The sequence below is a fragment of the Corvus kubaryi genome, unplaced genomic scaffold (assembly GCF_017639235.1).
Source record: "Corvus kubaryi isolate FWS band 111438036 unplaced genomic scaffold, C.kubaryi_AGA036_p1.0 37232, whole genome shotgun sequence".
Lineage (NCBI taxonomy): Eukaryota > Metazoa > Chordata > Aves > Passeriformes > Corvidae > Corvus > Corvus kubaryi.
The window spans coordinates 1098967-1117495 of NW_024581066.1; the positions used below are offsets into that span (position 1 = coordinate 1098967).

Consider the following 18529-nt stretch of genomic DNA (forward strand, 5'->3'; position numbering starts at 1 on the left):
TTTAGTAATAGAGGTAGTTGCTTACTACAGAATAACAGTATGTGAAACAACTTAGCGTAACCATTGTTTTATATAGTCTTTATCCAGTCATTAGAGGTACTATTAGTGGATGAAGAGACAGGAAAAAATGTTTTGGAAGCAGTTCAGAGCAATAATTAGAACACAAGTAAAGATAAGCAAACATGTTGTATACCTTTCCCAAGTGGCAAAGGTTGAGCTTGCTAAGTCATAAAGAGCAGCTGCTGTAAATTTTGAGGGGAGTGAAAGCTTTACCTTTCCCTTTTCATCTTTGTTACTTCTTTTTATCTTTTACTCTTCATGTAATCATCTACTTTTGGTTTTGTAATGTTCACTTTTTTATTACTTGACCAGAGAAACTTCAGACAGTTGTGTTGTTTGCAGTTGTGCCCATTGACTACTTGTGCCACTCTTTTTACTCCTAAAGAAATTAAACTTTTTTGTAAGAATATTTCCTGAATAATGTACGAGTTCTGATAACATTTGCCTTTGTTTCTGATTTTTCACTGAGTGCTTGTGGTAAAGTGCATTGTCTAACAGAGGTTGTTAGCTGGCTTATTCTTGTTGTTTGTCATAAAGAAAACGACTCAGCTCTCCACTGCATTACAGAGGCAATACATTGCATGGAATAAGATCCTAGACCGAGGTGCAGGGCATCTGTTTTTTATTTCAATCCTTATTATTTACTAAGTTTGTGAACTTACACAAGTGACCTCATCTCTCTGAATCAGTTTCTTCAACTGTGAAATAAATTAAGAGTGGCTTATCTTTGTTGATCGCTTTGAGATTTCATGTTCAAAGGCCATCTGTAAGAGCAAAATCTTGTTTTTCTAACACTGAGGAGCAGTTGAAATGATTTGTGAAAGTAAGACAGTGAATTAGAAGCAGAAACCAATATAAAGCCTTGGAAGTCTTGACTCTTCATTCTTAGCATAACTGTTCAACCCAGTTCTTGACATTGTTTCTCTTTATTGATAACAAATTTGTTTGGGAAGCTTTGCTGAAGCTCTGGGCTATGCTGGCTACTTAAAAGTCTATACAAGCATGGGCAAACATACACTATATTTGATATTTATTGCAAATTCTGAGAGTAAGCTGCATAAAAGTATATTTCATGCAAATCTGTCTCTACTTGCTCAGTAAAAGAGAGAAAAGCACTCAGAGTAGGCTGGGAAAGTTGTGTTAAAATTATTGAATATTTTATTACGAATCTTTTCTTCTGCAATACCTCCCCACTTTGATCAGCACTCTTGATTTATGCCATTTACATCTAGCTATATTTCTGGGGAGAAATAATTCTAAATATTTCAGAAATTTCCTTTAATCTTTAAGTGTACAGAGAGAGAGTGACATCAGTTTGAATAATGACCAGTGGTTGGAAACAGAAGAATGTCTTAGTTTTGTATCAGAAGTGTTAAAACAACTTTCTGTTAGGGAATACTAGAAGAAAAAGACTTCTGGGAAAACATCCTTTTGATTTTCAGCAGGTTTATTTAATTAACTGAAGCTGATACAAGAGCTCATGGCTCTGATACAGCACATTTAATATTGTAGTAAGCTTGAATGACAAGGAATGTCCATAATTTACTGTCCCCTTTTGATCTTCAGGAAAACAAGCAGTTTAAAGCCATCAAATAAACATAGTGTACTTGGCCTTCAGGAAGAATTACACTATTTTTCTAGTGATTGTCACTTATTTCAACAGATTTTTGAGTGGCAAAACCGCTTTTAATTCTATGTCCTGACATAAGCAGATTTAGAGCTATAGAGGTTATTGGTTCAAAAATTGTCTTTTGATCCTTAGCTGCACATTAATTATATAGTTCAGTTGGTTACAAATTTTGGTTAAAAAGGCATTGAAAGAAGTTGCTATTCACAGTGGGAATTGTGCCAATATGAAATGGAATTTCACTCAAATACTTTCTATTACTTGATTGGGCTTTTTTGTTTTGTTTTGTTTTTTTGGTAAGAGAATTTCCCTCAAATAGCTTCTGAGACCATTGAATTTTCACCAGAAAAACTCTGTGGTATGATGAGCCAGGGAGACAACAGGGGATTCTTCCCTCTGTGAGCAATCAATTTTGCCTTTAATATCTCTGGTACAAGAATGTCATCACTTTTGATTAAAATGAGAGTTTTTTGAATCATGGAAATAAAAGGCAATAATTAAAATTCAGAAGAACCCAGATTACTTTATTTTTAATTATGATTATTCTCAGTTTTAATACAATAGACATGTTAGGCATCATAACAATAAAGTTCTCCTTTTCTCTTTTTATTTACTGTGGAGGCTATAGGCAGAATAGATAAAGCTGACAATAAATTAGTGGGAGCAGTTCTCTGAAGAGAACATATTTAGGTTATGTCAAGTGTGTTCCATGTTATTGTGCAATTGTATACATGTTGTAAAAAAGAAAAACAATTTGTATTTTGAATAATGAAGATGTCCTAATATTTGAGGGGTTTTTTTTCACTTGTTTATTCTCAGGAGCAAGTAAGGCTTTGTGTCTTTCTGCTTATCCGTTATTATTGTGTACATATGTTGGCTGTCTCTTCAATTGCCATGAATGTACCTGGGGGAAAAAATGTCTGTGCCTGTTTGTTGGCAGGATCAGGAATTTGGCTTCTAAATTAATTTGCTTTCCATCATCACTACTGAGGACGGAAAAAAAAAATGTGTAATCGTGTAGTGTAAATATACATCTAATAGTAAGTGATTTGGAATCACCATCATTTTTCAAAGGCTCATGGAATTTATGTAATTCTATAAATAGGCACCCACCAATAAGACAAAAAGATAAATGGTCAAGAAATTGCTAAAGATTTACGGATAGATTTCTGAAAGACAAACATTTTGTGAATTGTTATAAGCAAGTAGATGTTGCCAAATCATAGGTTTATTTTACCACACGCCAGTATCACATCTGATTTTTATATCATGGGGAATGGTTGCTGTACATGAAGACAATGAATGATTATTTTGCTGAATGTGCTTATTTGTTGTTATGGAAGCAGGACTTACTTTTAATGGGATAGGCCACACTAACCCACAACTACAGGGCAAAAGGCACTTCCTGCCTTTAGGGACAATTTAAGATGGAAGTTTCATCCAAAATTTGAATTAATTTTAGCATAGTGAGGTTTCAGGGATTGAATTTAGAGTTAATATGTGCACTTCTGTTTCAAAATTATATTTGTAAACCCCAACATGGTTATTTCTAATGTTTTCTTTGAAGACAAAAAATAAAGTGAATAGCACAGATCTTTTGGTCAACTTAGTGGCAGTCGTCTCTGGCTATTCATTTTGCCTTTGTTATGATAGAAATTCATTCTCTGCAGCAATCCTGCCCTCAAAGATGGTACCTTAATCATTTCAGTGGCCCAATATGGTGGGATTTCACCTTGAGAGTATGGGAGAGTAGGAATTAGTTGTCCAGTAATTTTACAGTGCTCATAGTTTTATAACTCTAAATTCAAAATAGAAGTTTCTTGTCATTAAGTAGTAGTTCTTCATTAAAATGCATTAAGATATATTTAACAAAAAAATCTCCAATTTTTTGCAGCAGCAGTAGCATAAACATTGTTCATGGCCAGTGTGATCCCCCTTGCTGCTTCCAACATGTAGCAAGCCTGAGACTGTCAGGTGGAGAATTAATCTTTAATGAATATGGTCCTCCTCTGTTCCCATTTATATTCCTTCTTGGTTCTGGAAGCAGTACTGTAGTTAGGCATAAAAGGTGTTCTTCATTCATCATCCTAGAGTGCATGTACCATGCTCCAAAAATGAATGTGCAAAGAGGAAAAGGTCCAGGTGAATCCCTAGATTGAAGGGAAGAGGCTTTGAAATCTGGCTGCAAAGGGCTACACATACAATGTAGTAAAGAATAATCCTTTTTTAGTTATTTCAAGATTGCAGAACTGGCAGTGGGGAACTCTCACATTCAGTGTTATTAATTCAAAACCTAGAGATATTTATATATTTGAGTGGCTATTTTCACAATAACAGTGGGAATTAAGGATTGTATTTCAGGTCAGAATGATAGTACTAGTTGGAGAACTTAACATTCCTGCTTTTAGTTACATTTTCAATTTAAAATATAGAGATTTTAAGCATTGTTTCTAGATCAGATGGGTTATTAGAACCCTATGGGTTGGGTTTTTTAAAATGTTTCTCAGTCTTCTATGAGGAGTGTCTGTGCCAAGAGGAATAAACAGGGATATTTGTTTGAATTCCAAAAATATTTCTGTAGTATTAATGAAATTTCTCAAGCATTTTTTATTCCTTCAAGCCATCTAAACTAGAGACACTTATTACCACTTACTACTTTTAGTCTTGATGTAAGCAATGAGGTTATTGCTTTTATCCTTTTGTCATACATAAGAAGTCCCAAATTTACCACATACAAGGTTTTAGAGGCTTTTAGCTGATACATAGGATTGGCTAGGGCAATACTAACTTTCACTGACCCTGATAACATTTTAACCCAACTTCCTTCCATCCTCCTTCACTCAAATGTGCATTTAGGTGGTGTTTCTTTTGAACTGCACTGAAATAGCAAGTTACACATTTTGAGTATTCACATTAGTATATATCCACCCTAAGAAAAGAATACATCCACATACTTAACCTTCTGCAGTTGTTCTGTGGTTTTACAATGACAATTTTTGACCTTTTTTGTGGTGAAATTGCCAGAGCAGAAGTACTGTCATACCTAAACTAACTGAAGAGGGATATCAGCAGATACAGAGGATAGGAACGCTGTCGTCACATTAGGAACTTGAAAGCATGTAAGCAGATATTCAGTAACAATAATTAATGTCTTAAAAATTTATAAGCAGCAAAAAGGGTCACCTCACCTGTCAAGCTGAGTTTGTTGTCAGTTATATTTTTATTGATAAAAGCAGTATTTCTGTTCAGTATACATGAATTTTTCCCTGCAATTGTTGATATATTAGTAGAGTCTGAATGCATTTTTGTTTAAATGCAACATTTCAAAGTTGTCTGTAAGCTCTTAAGTAAAGAAAGTTATAGATTTATCTCAGAATTTCTTAAGCATGGGCTGTATTAGAAGAACAGTAAAAGAAGCATCCAAATGGAGTTTATGTCTCTGCCTTTATACAGAGTTTTCCACTGGTCTCTGGAACCTGGGCTGACTGAAGGCTGGTGGTGCTAGTAATGACTAAAGTGAAGAAGGCATTCAGAAGCACTGCCTTTCCATGTCCTGTGTAACTAGGTCCCCCACCTCATTCAGCAGGGAACCCACATTTTCCCTGGCCTTCCTTTTGTCACCTGTGCATGAAGTCCTCCTTGTTGTCTTTAAGCCATTTCTTTCCATGGTACACTTTGTGTAGCCCAGTACAAGGACGGAACAGTTAAACAGCATAACATCTGTACATATATTATTTTAGCTGATAAGGTAATGTTAGGTCACAGGCTGGACTCGGTGATCTCAAAGGCCTTTTCCAACCAAGCTGATTCTGTAAGTCTGTGGTTCTGTATACTCACTGTACAGCTCACATAAAATCAACATGAATATCCAGTTGCACTGGAAACAACCAATGGCTTCAGTTTTGGCATAAAAACAAAAGGAAGATACCTCATTCTTTACTTTTCTCTACAGAATGAATGTACTAGGGATGGAAATTAAACTTTCTTTTTAACAGTTTTAAGCTGCATTTCTAAAGGTCTTGCTATAGGTGCAATTTGATATCCTAAAATTTTAATCAGCTGTTCATATACTTTTTTGTAACAAGGACAGCTATTACTTTTCCATTTTGATTAATTTATCAAAACTTCCATGGAGGCAGGATTTCTCTTTTTGCAAACAACAACTGCTAATGACAATAGCTAAACCATGTGAACTTAAGTAAACTTTGTATTATATATTAAGAATGTTCAAGTTGGTATTTATATTTCTGCTCATGGAATCTGTTTCTGAAGGTTTTATTCTTAGAATATTGAAAGTGAATACTCTTGATGTGTTGCATAATTTTGTTCATAAAAATGTGATGTGCATGCTATTTGTCATTATTGTCAGAAAAAAATTGTTTTAAATTCTGAGCTATTTCTTCACTTTGTCCCATTTTTAGTAAGTAGCAGGATTTTGGTAAAATTAACTTAAATATAGCTCTAATTTGAATTTTTAGTAAATTATTTTGATGAATGCCTCTGCTCAAAATGTTTTATTAAAAATACAAATTACAGATTTACTTAAACCTGCTCAGCCTTTTACACTATGTTAACACTGATTCAGAAGACAAGTACACTTACTGGATGGGTTTGGCAAAACTGGTTTTGAAAAAGTATGTCTATGGCATTCAGAATAGTTTTTCTTTTTTCTACAGTCTACAAAGATTTAGTGTTTCCTTTACGATTCAATCCTTCAAGATTTTTTTCCCATTCAAAATAGAATATGGTCAAAAGAGTTCTTAAAAGCAGTAAAAAGCCTTTAAGAGCTGAGGAAAATCTAAAATAATGAGTAGTTTCACCTAAAGATAGCTGAGAGTTTTGTAAAAACAATATGATAAAATTTGACAAGCTGAAGTGAAAGTTCAGGAGAGAAGTTAGCCAGTTTGATTTTATGTATAAGGTCAGGCCCCATTGTTATTTCCTCCTTTTCTGCTTTGTCTGCTATTTCAAAACCACTACAGATAAAAATGGAATATATGAATGTGTCTGGACTGGCAATGACTGCTCTCTTTCTACATGCACTAATCTTTACTTAGTCTTACTAAAATGCACTCTTTGTGTAACACAAGAGGCACAATGCCCTAAATTCCAAAGCAAATTGTACAACTTGTGTCAGGGTAGGTGTTTAAGAGCATGCAAGTTACACAAGTGTTCTCTAAACTTCTGCTGATTTATGGGCGCAGGACTCCCATTTTGGCTCTGCTGGACTTCTGGAGTTTGTCATGTGCCTAGACGTCCTCAGTTGTGAGATTATTTGAAACTTCTGAAGGCTTAATTTTGTGTGTATATTTAGAGTACAGTTAGTACACACTGATGCAGTCTGTAATGTAGCAGGTACAGGACTCCTTCAGAGAAGGATATAAGGCTTCCTCACTAGGTAAGTGCTTGAAATTTATTGTGGTCATTGCTGAGGTATAACATATAACATGTCTAATTACTTTTTCAAATCTGGACACTGGTACACAGCGGGCTCCTGTGTTCATTCTCGGAGGCAAACCCCAGTACAGTTTCAACAGAGCAAGAATCAAATTTCATTTTTTTACAGAGAAATTCCACTCATTTCTTAATTGCTGATGTTCAGCTTCCAAAAGAGCTAAGTGATGAAAGTGGTAAAGCTGTTCCTCTTGAATATAAATAGATAGTAAATTTTAAAATTAGGTTATCTAGATTGCTGCCTGGCAAAAAGAAATAGCTTACCAGGGAGTTTATCTCATGGTTTCTTCTCTCAACACTACCTCAGCATACCCCATTCAATGCTGGTTCCTGCTGGGAAAAAAAAAATAATAAAAAGACCAATTTCTCATGAAGTGACCCCTGCACTTCTGTAGTTTACAGCCTGAAATATTAAAAGATAGTCCCAAGATAGTACTAATTAATGGTGTACCCACTACAGAGGATTTTTTTCTTTTCTACCTAAGATGTAGTACATACAGGCTTCTACTTCAGAAAACCTCAGTATCTTAATAAAGAAAAAGCTAAAATGTAATATGAAATTAAAAGTACATTAAGTTTCCAAAACCAGATTGATGTTTATAACAAGTTCTTTTCCCTCTGCTAAATTGTTCTGAGAATAAAATATGCTTCTTTTGTGGTTTATGGTGTTACTGGCAAGCCTGGTGGTAGAAATGATTCTCCAGACACCAAAAATACATGCAGATGTCTACAGATGTCCCTAACAAAAAACTTCACTTGCATTTAGTCCAAGTTGTCATGACTCCATTGATGTAGGTTGTCATTTTGTAGAGCTCTTAAAATATTCTTATCCACCGCTCAGAGTAATTCTTCTAAAATTGAGAAAGGTATATTAAAAAGGAGAATTTAAATACCATATCTATCACTCAAAACAGCATAGAACATGTAAATTGGGCAAATGTTGAGACTGTTCCATTTTTTATAGATGTGTTGGTCTAGCTGAAAAAGGCAGAAAAGTCTTTGAACCTAAAAGCCCTTTTTCAGGTCTAAGACAAGCAGCAAATGTTGCTGCTACGGCATGTCAAGTACATGAAGCATGTCAAAACACATTTAATTTGCTATTACTCAATCTTAATTGAAGTCCTCATTTTAAGCTCAGTAGTCTAAATTTGATTTAAAATCAACTCTAATTTGAATTGACTCAAATGCATAAATATAGGCCCTTTCTGGTATTTAGTGAAACTTTTACAACTGCATCAACCAATAAAGGGAACAGATTTAGATTCCTACAAAAGAAGGGGAATGCACAGTTTCTTTGTAATATCTGGTGTTTGATGTAAACTGAACAATGCAGTATGACATATATATCCTGTTTTATGAGAAGTTATCTGAAATGTGTGATTCTGTCATATACAGAAGTGAATCTTACTTATTTAGAAGTGGCAGCACCATTGGGTGGGTCTCCTAAAGTTCTTGTGGGTTTGACTTCATATTTTCCTTCATATCCACCCACTGAGCTTCTGCCAAGCCTACCATGCTTCATTTCAGGCTTTCCCTTTGTACCTACTAATTAAGGACTTTCAATGTGTGTATGTATTATACAATCAAATATGATCTCACAGGCAGCTTTAAAGAAATAAATGGTTACAAATAGCAGCTGAATTTTTTTCTCCTTTGAAACCTACAAGGTGTCATACATGAAATGTAAAATACTTCTCGGATAATATTTGTGTCAGAACATGACTATCAGCAGGTACACTATTTCATTCCCCACTGCTGAGATCGGCAAACATTTTGGTTATGCCAAATAGCCTCTAACTGCATTCTCATCTCTATGCTCCAACTTTGACGTTGATAACTCTGGTGCCCAGTGGCTTTTTAAAGAGAATATACTAACATAACCAGGTAACTCAAAAGTTGGCACGCTCTAAATAATCGGTGCTGGTGCAGATATTCTAGAGCATCTTTACTCCATGCCGTGTACTCTGAGAAATATAACAAAAATTATCTCTGAGAAATATAACAAATTATACCTGAGAAATCTGTAAGAAATAAAAACATAACCACATAATCAGACAAAACTGACTTTTGCAGAGTTGACATTATATGTAATACCTAGGTATTTTGTTTTATTTTAATCATCTTAAAGCAATCCCATTTCTAGTGATATTAATTGCATTAGAAATGGTGCTTGTCTTTGATTTGTGTCCAACATGCTCCTGTAAAAGATTGTTCTTTGCTGTTCATTATTTTCAGGGTTTCATTGAATGGTGATTTCTATTCCATTTATAAATTATTTCAACATATATGGAATAGGTTGTTTCATCAATCACTTAATTTTGTGTGGAAGCGATAAGGTCTAGGTAAGTTACCCATGCACCAAATAGCTCAAGGTTTCCACGGTGGGAATTTTCACTTGTGGCATGCAGTCTGACCTGCCTAGGTTAATGTTCAGTACCACATTCAACATGCTCACAATCTCAATAAATTGTTCATTTTAACCTCTTCCTCCCCTGTAAATAAACAAAGAAACTCCAGAGCACAAGATATTAATTTATGCCCATGTTTTTTTTAGTTCATTGCATCTGAATATTCTGGTTTTCCTTCAAGGCTTTTAACTTCCCCAGAAACTTCAACACTGCAGGAGTGCTGTGAGCAACCTTGTTTTATGTCTTTCCCATTTTTGAATCATAGTCTAGTGAAGGTAGCCATATGTAACACACATGCTTTTCATGAGAAATTTAGCTGAGCTTTGCAGTGGGGAAGTATTTGTTGTATATTGTTTTGCCATTTGCTTGCCTATTTTTAAGTATTTATTCTTTATTGACTCGTTATTGCAAGCTCTGTTACATCTTTTTCCATTCTGAACAGATGGCTATGATATCTTGATGTATCCTGGTAAAGATGTAACGAATTATGCTTACATGACCTCTAATACCTTAGTTCTATTGCAAAGACTTACCAAATAATTTGTCGTTAGTTTCATTTGAAAGTTTTCACAGTTCCTTTGTTCCCATTTGATAATACGTGGAAATACATAATAGCCCAAACAGGCTGACAATCCTCATAAGCATGAAGACTCACAATTCACACTAGTTGCTATCCTGAAATTCTTCGGACTACTGTCACTCGAATGAGAGCTTTTCTTGAGCCAAGGGGACTTTTTGCTTCTATTGATTTCAGTGGAAGGGCTGACAATTCTTTTCTAACAGACCACTTAGTAGAAATTGAAAGAAAATGGAAAGACTTTTACTCCTTCTTTCATGCAGAAAATGAAGTTTCTGCAAAACAGATACATGGGCAGATATGAGAACAGATGCCTTTCTCATCAGAATACATTGTCTGAACAGTTATTCCCAGGAGTTTGTCAACAGTCTTAATGTTCCTCCCTCAGAACAGATCAATTTGCAATCTTAATACTTCTCTTCTGGAGAGTTGTTTCCAATTTTTTTGTGGGTTAAACTGGCAGCCTCTGGCATGAGGGCTGCTGAAACCCCCTCAGAGCTCTCATACCAGGACCAAAATCTGGTTACAAGTGGTGTTGTGAGGAGACTCTGTGGTTCTGCTTTCAGACAGAGAAGATATCAATTTCATGCTATTGTTTGACAGATTTTTCCAGACCTAACTGAAGAGCAATGTAAATTTTTTTCTGTAGGTTTCATGCATTAAACTTTATGAAGATCTTCTCCCTCTGAGCAATAACCCTTTTTCAACAAACAAACTGAAAAACAGAAGGTGGCCAGACTCAAGACTGGAAGTGCCATTTCCAGATTGAGCAGTCTCAAAATTTTTATGGGGAAAAAAACCCAAAAACAAACCACTAAAATAAAGTACTTTAAAATTGTCCAGTATTTATAAACTTTGGTCACTAGTACAAGCTGCTGTAGGATTTTTCGGTGTTGGATATATTTAAAAATCAATATGGTCATGTAGATATGCAACTGGTTTTGATCACTTTTGACAACAAAATAAGGTCTATGGTTATCCCCTTGCATGTTCCTACCTTCTCAGTGTAGTCCTTGAGTAATCGCAGTGGATACTATTTAATTTTAAAATAGCATTCAGCCAAATACTTTCTCTGTTGGCAGTCAAAGACCCAGCACGACACTATACTGTACATGTTCCATTAAAGTTTCTTTAAAATTAACATTTGGTGTTTAAGATGGCTGTAAACAGCATTTGTGTATGTAACAGCATAGAATAAATGCTAAAATCTCTAAATTAGTGAGTGATAGATTAGTATGCACAGTATCTGCCAGGGTCTTTGCTGATATACAGGCTTCTACCTCCTGTAGGCATACAACTGAGTCCTTAAATCACTCTGAGCTTTTCTTACCTTAAAAAGTAATCAGCAACATCCAAAATCCTTATCATGTTTTTGCTCACTGTGTTTTGAATTATTACTGATTCCAAGAGTTTAGGCTGTTATCAATACTACATCAACCTTTCTATTTCTTGGTCATGTCAGATGTTGTTGCTCGAGTTCAGAGCTTGTGAGACATCACTGCCACCCTGCTGACTTACTCAAGTTCAGTGGGACAGCTGTAATTTGCACATTTCAGCAGAGGAGCCTATTGAACCAAATTTTTTTGCTTAATATGAAAGCTGACAGAGTTCACCGGATCAGAGTACAGACTGAAATCAAACCTTCGATGAGAACATTCCTAAGCATTCAAAGTCATACTGTGGATTGAACCTGAATTTTACCAAAAATTTCAGCTATGTGAATTTGCTCTAAATGATGATGGGTTTGCTGTGAATTTTGCATTGTGTGAGTTGGGCATATTTGTGTTTTAGTATTCAAGCCAAGTTGCACAATCTAAGAGGAAAGGTATAAGTAAAATTAGGTTGATAGAAACTTTATCTGTTTTTATGCAAACCTGTCAACTGGGGTTTCCTGAATGTGATTGAAAGAAAATTTTATGCTTTTTCCAATGATCTGGGTTATTTTTATGGTAATGATTATTCCAGGTCACATTGTAATGACTTGATGACATGTGTTCCCTGGTTCTCATCCTGCAGGATATGATGGTTCTTCCTTAGATAAGAATTTTCAAATATTTATTTTGTAACACTAGTCCATGGTAATTAAGAAAGAGAGGAGGAATTTTTTGGCTTTTAAGAGTGAAAGAAATTGTTTTCTCTAGCAGTTTTATCTGAACTATTCCACTACCCTGCCAAAACTTTGTCCTTATCATTGGTTTCTTCTCTTAATTCTGTTTTTGTTTATATAATGTAAATATTGCTGTACATAGATTTCAATTTCAAAGCTAGAGAAAAACAAATCAAATAACACCTTTTAAATGTTTAAATGAACATATAGCTTATTCGTTAGAATTAAGCCCAGGAGAAACAGCATGCCAATAATGTTAATGCACCATGGCATTTGGAGGTCATTTGAAGGAAGGTGAGACTATTCTATGAAATTACAGATTATTTAAGGAAATGTATACATAATGATGGAAGATACCACATCAACCATGGAAAAGAAATAATCTTCACTACTGAGCAGAATGAAGACACAACTACTCCATCAAGATTTCAGTGTCTCTTGCAGTCTTTTACTATTACTAACATTGTCTTCCCTTATTGTCTTCCTAAACGTCTCTGTCATTACCCATAGGCTGCAACATCCTTCTGCAGCTGTTTTATGCTCATATTATACTGAAATACAATCTCAATGGTCCTTTCTAAGTTTGTTTCCCTTTATACCATTTTCAGAATGGATTTGTTTACTACTTCATTTGTTTCTCTATTTTCTTAAAATGAACTACATAAACCAGAAAATTTCCCCTTCCCAAGTGTTCTGGGGATCTATTTTTGTGTGCTTTGTTTGGCTGTACAGATTTGCTGCCTTTTCAAGCTAGTGCTGGAAAATGATTATCAGGTTACCTTTAATTTTGGTTGATGCATTTTTGCCGGACAGTAGCAATAATCACTGTAATAGTTTTGTTTTCTGACCGTACTTTTGTGTTTTTACTTGTACTCTCAAACACAGCACACAGCCAGAAGAGTTAAATACTTTACATTGCAGTGTTATGTATGAGTAAGGGCATGTCATTGTTTATCTTAGGCTTGATGATAAATTTTGTCCTGGCTTTCTGCTCTTAATACAAGCTTTTTCTGCAACAGAAGCAATTCTAGGGGGTCAATTCAGGCTGCATGTTAAAATTAGTGCTAGAGATGGGATGAATGTACTATAAAATTCTTCTTGCAAAGCTGTCTGTTTTTCTTCAAGGCAGGTATGAAACATGAACATTATACTCTCAGGTCAGGACCACAGAAAAATATATTTTCCTGAATTCTCTTGCTCTTTTGGATCACACAACAGAAAATACTGCACTGTATCTTTCTTTGATTTTCTTATTCAGAAAGGGTGGAGCATTTCTGCATGCTTTGCCATTCAAACATTCCTGGTGGTTCTATTTTCAACTCAATATTTTTGAATTAGTAACAGATGTGCTGGTTCTTTTAACTGAAACAGGGGGCAAATTTTTCTCTATATTTTAAATAAACTTTTTAAACTTTTACTTCATCATTGAACCCTGAGTTCTACTTCGTGTTACCAGCCTTCTCTGTAAACAGTATGTTACATCACAGAAATCTCGCTGCAGTCAGTGGGAACTTATCCTGTTATAAGTATGACGAGGTGCACAGAATATATTTAGAAGAAGAATATATTTAGAAGCTTATGGACCTAGATCCCAGTAAGGGGTAACATCCCAGTATTGCACATCCCAGCCTTTTTAGGCATGTTTTGCCTATTTCTTGCCTCAGTTTCACTGATGTAAATGAGTATGACTTGGTGACCCTAACCATGGAAACAATGTATTTCATGCCTGTGAAATGAGAAAATTGTGTTAAAGAAAGCAGAAGAAAGCAGGAGAAACCTGGAGAAGGAGAAAACCCTCAAGCCAAAATTGCAAAGCAGGTAGCCTGAAAAAGAACTGGTATACATGCATATGTTATTGGTAATGCTGGTCCATTGGCATAAAACATGGAGAAAACACTTGGACAGTGGATATCCTAGGAAGATTTATAGCTCCTGTTCCCAACAGATTTGGGGGTCTTGATAGCTCTGAGGCAGGAAGGCAGATTTGCGGGTAGGACAAAAGAAAGACTCAAGAGGGAAAAAAAACCAAGGAGGATCAAATTCCAGTTTAAGGAATATTATTTTCAAAGTTTAAGTTGCAATTTGGAGGTTGAATTAAAGGTGTAGCTATTTTGTATTCTTCGCACAGTTTGAGTGTTAGAATCCTCCCCCTTTCTGCTCCTGAACTATCTTCATTCCTGTAATTTATTCAAGTGCAAGTATCATCCTTTCTTCTTGCTTATTTATTGACATATATGTACTGGTGATAACACAGATGCTGGCATAAGCTCTCATTCTCCTTAAGCCTTTGATTTTTTTTGTTAATAAGAATAGAGATACATGATAGCTTACTTGGATCTATAGATCATTAGCAATGAGAACTGAAAATAATTCAGACTGTAATAATTTTCTATAGTGATTTTAAAGATTTGAAGGCCTTGACCTTCTGGTGCACAAAAGGAAACACCATGTTGTAAATGTAAAAAGGCAAGCTCCAACCATTTCGGTACGTAGAATTCTTGCTTTGCCTAAAAGGGTATGGAAAAATATTTACTAATACGTAATTAAAAGCCCAATTTTTTTCTTCCAAGAGTACTGAAAATATTCGAGGTATATTTAGGGTCCAATGTGAAACAGATGAAAGAAATACAGAAGCAAATTGCATTTGCTGTTGTGAAAATACCTCTGGCTCATACTTAAGAATATTTCACATACTTTAAATTTTCAAAGTTCAGTTTTACTTATGAACGTTTAAAATTATCTTGAGGAATTGTATACCTCAAGCATTCAGACTTTAGAGAAGTGGCGTGAAACATAATTAATTTGTTAGATAATAGAAATGTTTCGTCAAAAATGCTTTTCCATCAGTGGAAACCGAACTTAGTCTTCTCTTTGCTTTAAGATCCCTGGGCTGACTTGCTGCATTTGTCTAAAAAGGATTTAAATAAGTGTAAAATGTCTATCTTTTGATGACTCTGAAGTAATTCTCTTTTTTATTTTTTACCTCGGGGCAGGAGGAAAGATGTCACTTGGATGTCAGGAAGCTTTTGAAGTTTTCAAGCGGGACCATGCTGACAGTATAACCATTGAGGACAACAAACAGCTTCTGAAACAGAGGTGAGTGCCACAGCAAAATACAGCTGGGGGAAGACATCTGAGAGTTCACTAGCAGGGCAGGAACAGGCAATTTTACACCAGATATCCCAGGCCTCTGTTGAGGGCTTGTTACAGGCACTTCACCTTTTCTTACTTAGGACATTGCATGTTCAGAAGACACTGAGTGGTGATAGAAGAGCAGTCTGGATAGAAATGAAAGTAGCATGAGGAATTTTAGTGCATATTTCCACTGGTTTTATTCATCTTCACAGCCATGTTGGAGCAATGTGGCAATGGCATTCATAATCAAGAATTTTCTAGAGGACATAAAATCCATGAGGCTGAATCAATTACTGCAATTTCCACTGTCAAAAATGCTTTACTGGCTTCAGCACTGAATTAGATAGTAAGCTGGGAGATGCTTAACATATGCATGTCTGGTGTTCCTAACCTGTTTGCCAAGTGATTTTAGCTTCTCTCTGCCAGTTTTGCATTCACAAACAGAAATAATACTTTCTTCCTCCACATTTGTTGTTAATGTTGGCTAAACACTTAATATGTCTGGTGAAAATAGTGATAATGGCAGAACATTGAGAACATGAATTTTCATACAGATTTTAAACCTCACAAATTAAACCACCAACACTTGTCTATGCTGATGGGATAACAATCCTGTTTCTTTGTCAGCTTTTCAGGTGTTAACCCTCCTAGTACTGCAAAAGAAATACACAGCTTTGAGGTTGCAGAATGCCAAAAGCAGATCTCTCCATCTATATTTGTAACTACCATTTCCCCTAAGAGTTGCTTGGGGTATTTGGTTTGGTTTTTTCTGTTTGGTTGGGGGGTTGCTTGTTTCTTTGCTTGTTTGTTTGTGATGTGGTGTTGTGGTGGTTTGGTTTGGTTTTTGTGGTGTTTTTTGTCCTGAGGTTTTCTCCTTCTCCAGGTTTCTCCTCCTTTCTTCTGCTTTCTTTAACACAATTTTCTCACTTCATAGGCATGAAAGACATTGTTTTCAGGGTCACCAAGTCTTACACTCATTTAATTCAGTGAAATTGAGACAAGAAATGATCTCCACGTCTTTGTGACTTACTCAAGTTCTTGCTATTTATCACTTTTCTGAACTGATTAACTTTTTATCTGGATCTGTAACTCAGCCACAGGAACACAAATTGCTAAGGTATTAGATATATGTAAGCATTTATCCATGTAAACTGGATGTTTAGTAATGCCTTTCCTCTGATCAATATATCAGATCCTGCCACATCACTGCATGATCACTGCATAAATGATTACATTTCTGGTGTTGCTGTTCAGGAGAACACTTTATATAGTTACAGCATGATAATGAGAACAATACAGTTCTGAGCCATGCCCTGCCCTTCCTCTAGTTAATCACAATTCTTCCATATTTTTTCTGTTTGTTATTACTATGAAGCAAACCAGTATTTCCTTCTGGTTTCAGAATATATAGTAGAAATGAGCAGAATCTACAAAGTTTGATGACAGATTTGCTTTCCTTAAAGGACAAAGAAATTCAAACTAATGCCTTGTGTAACCCCTCTCTAATAGGCATCAGCTGATTTCTGAAATCAGTGCTGATGTGAATTTTGATACTCTGGAAAAGGCAGTTTCCCCTACCATTTGCAGTCATTTTTAGCAAAGATGCTTATAGCTCCAAGTTTACCGAGTTCATTAGAATGGATTTATATCAAGTCCAGTCTGTAATTTGGAATGCAGCCTCTGAACTACCAGTTACACAAAAGTTCTGTTACCCAGCCAGTGTTCAAATTGCACAGGAAGAAGAGTGTGGACACCACATGTTTAAAGGTTACCATAGCTTCCCTTTATATGTAGGCTTCTCTTGTTAATAATTTTGTTTATAGTTGCATAACCACTTCTGTCATACCACAAACTGTTTGGTTCACAAATTACTTATTTTTAGCCATCTTATTTTTTCCTTTGGGTACTTTGGGTAGATTTTCTTGGCTTGCTAATTATCATAGAGTCAGAGAATAGGCTGAGTTGGAAGGAATTTTTAACAGTCATCTAGTCCAACCCTGCTGCAATGAGCAGGGACATCTTCAACTAGATCAGGGTGCTCAGAGTCTGTCAAGAGCCTGACTTTGAATGTTTCCAGGGATGGGACATCCACCACTTCTCTGGGCAACCTGTTCCAGTGTTACCACACTCATTGTAAAAAATTTCTCTCTTATACCTAGTCTAAATCTACCCTAAAGCATTACCCCTTGTCTTATCACAACAGTCCCTGCTAAAACATTTGTCCCCATCTTCCTTATAATTCCCCGTATATATTGATAGGCTGCAATAAGATCATCCTGCTGCTTTCTCTTCTCCAGGCTGAACAACCCCAACTGCCCCAGTCTGTCTTCCTAAGAAAGATGTTCCAGCCTTCTGATGATTTTTGTGACCCTGCTCTGGACCCACTCTAACAGGTCCATGTCTTTCCTGTGCTCCAGAACTGGACACAGTACTGTTGAATACATTTAGTGCTCAGCTCCGTGTGCAGCTGCACTGTGAGCTCTGGCTGGCAGGAGCCCGAGGCAAGAGGCCTTGATCTGGCACTGACCCTTTGTATAACAAAGGGCACAGGGACCTGTGGTGCCAGCCAGGTGGACACACACTTAGAGACACAGTAGGAGCCGGTGCCTCTGGAGGAAGAGCAGAGATTTTCACGCTCTTAGACTGTGAGGGTGTAAAAGTCCAGGGTTTCCTTTTTTCAGGGTCCCTCCTCAGAGGCGCCAGCTTGAGCTGTTATCCTGTTGTTGCATCATAATTAAATTATTTTAAGGATCCAGACATCTGAGTCTCTGCTATGGGAAACTTCGAGTTGAGCCATAAGGAAACCTTGTCTGACTGTGTGTGGTAGGTGCAGGGAGTCAAGCAGTTCACTTGTCAGCTCACTGGAGCCACCCACTGCAAAGGGGCTTAGGTCCTAGCTCAGGTGATGTGAGTGTAACTGATTTTGGCTAAGGACAGGGTTAATTTCTTGTAGCAGCCATGAGGGGGCAGGGCCTGGAGCCTTGTGGGCATAACCAAGACCCTATTGTTATTCAATACCATCCTATGTCTTTGCCAGGGGCAGAGGAAAAGAGCCTTTTCCAGTGGGGCGAGTGTGGCAGACAGAGTGGTGGGGTAACAGTGGTCCCAGCTGAAGGGAGCACTTTGGGTGGCATGGCAGTGGCTGGGTCAAGCTCCAAACT

The 18529-nt window shown here is 36.3% G+C and overlaps 1 protein-coding gene across 6 annotated transcripts in view; it reads left to right on the plus strand.

Annotated features, from left to right (window-relative positions):
* The window catches only part of KIF6 (kinesin family member 6), a 157933-nt gene that overhangs the window by 82500 nt on the left and 56904 nt on the right, over positions 1-18529 (plus strand). For all 6 annotated transcript variants that reach the window (XM_042022929.1, XM_042022924.1, XM_042022925.1 and 3 more), the window contains one exon: positions 15227-15329. In XM_042022929.1, coding sequence (XP_041878863.1) covers positions 15227-15329 — 103 coding nt within the window. The remainder of the gene's footprint in view (positions 1-15226; positions 15330-18529) is intronic.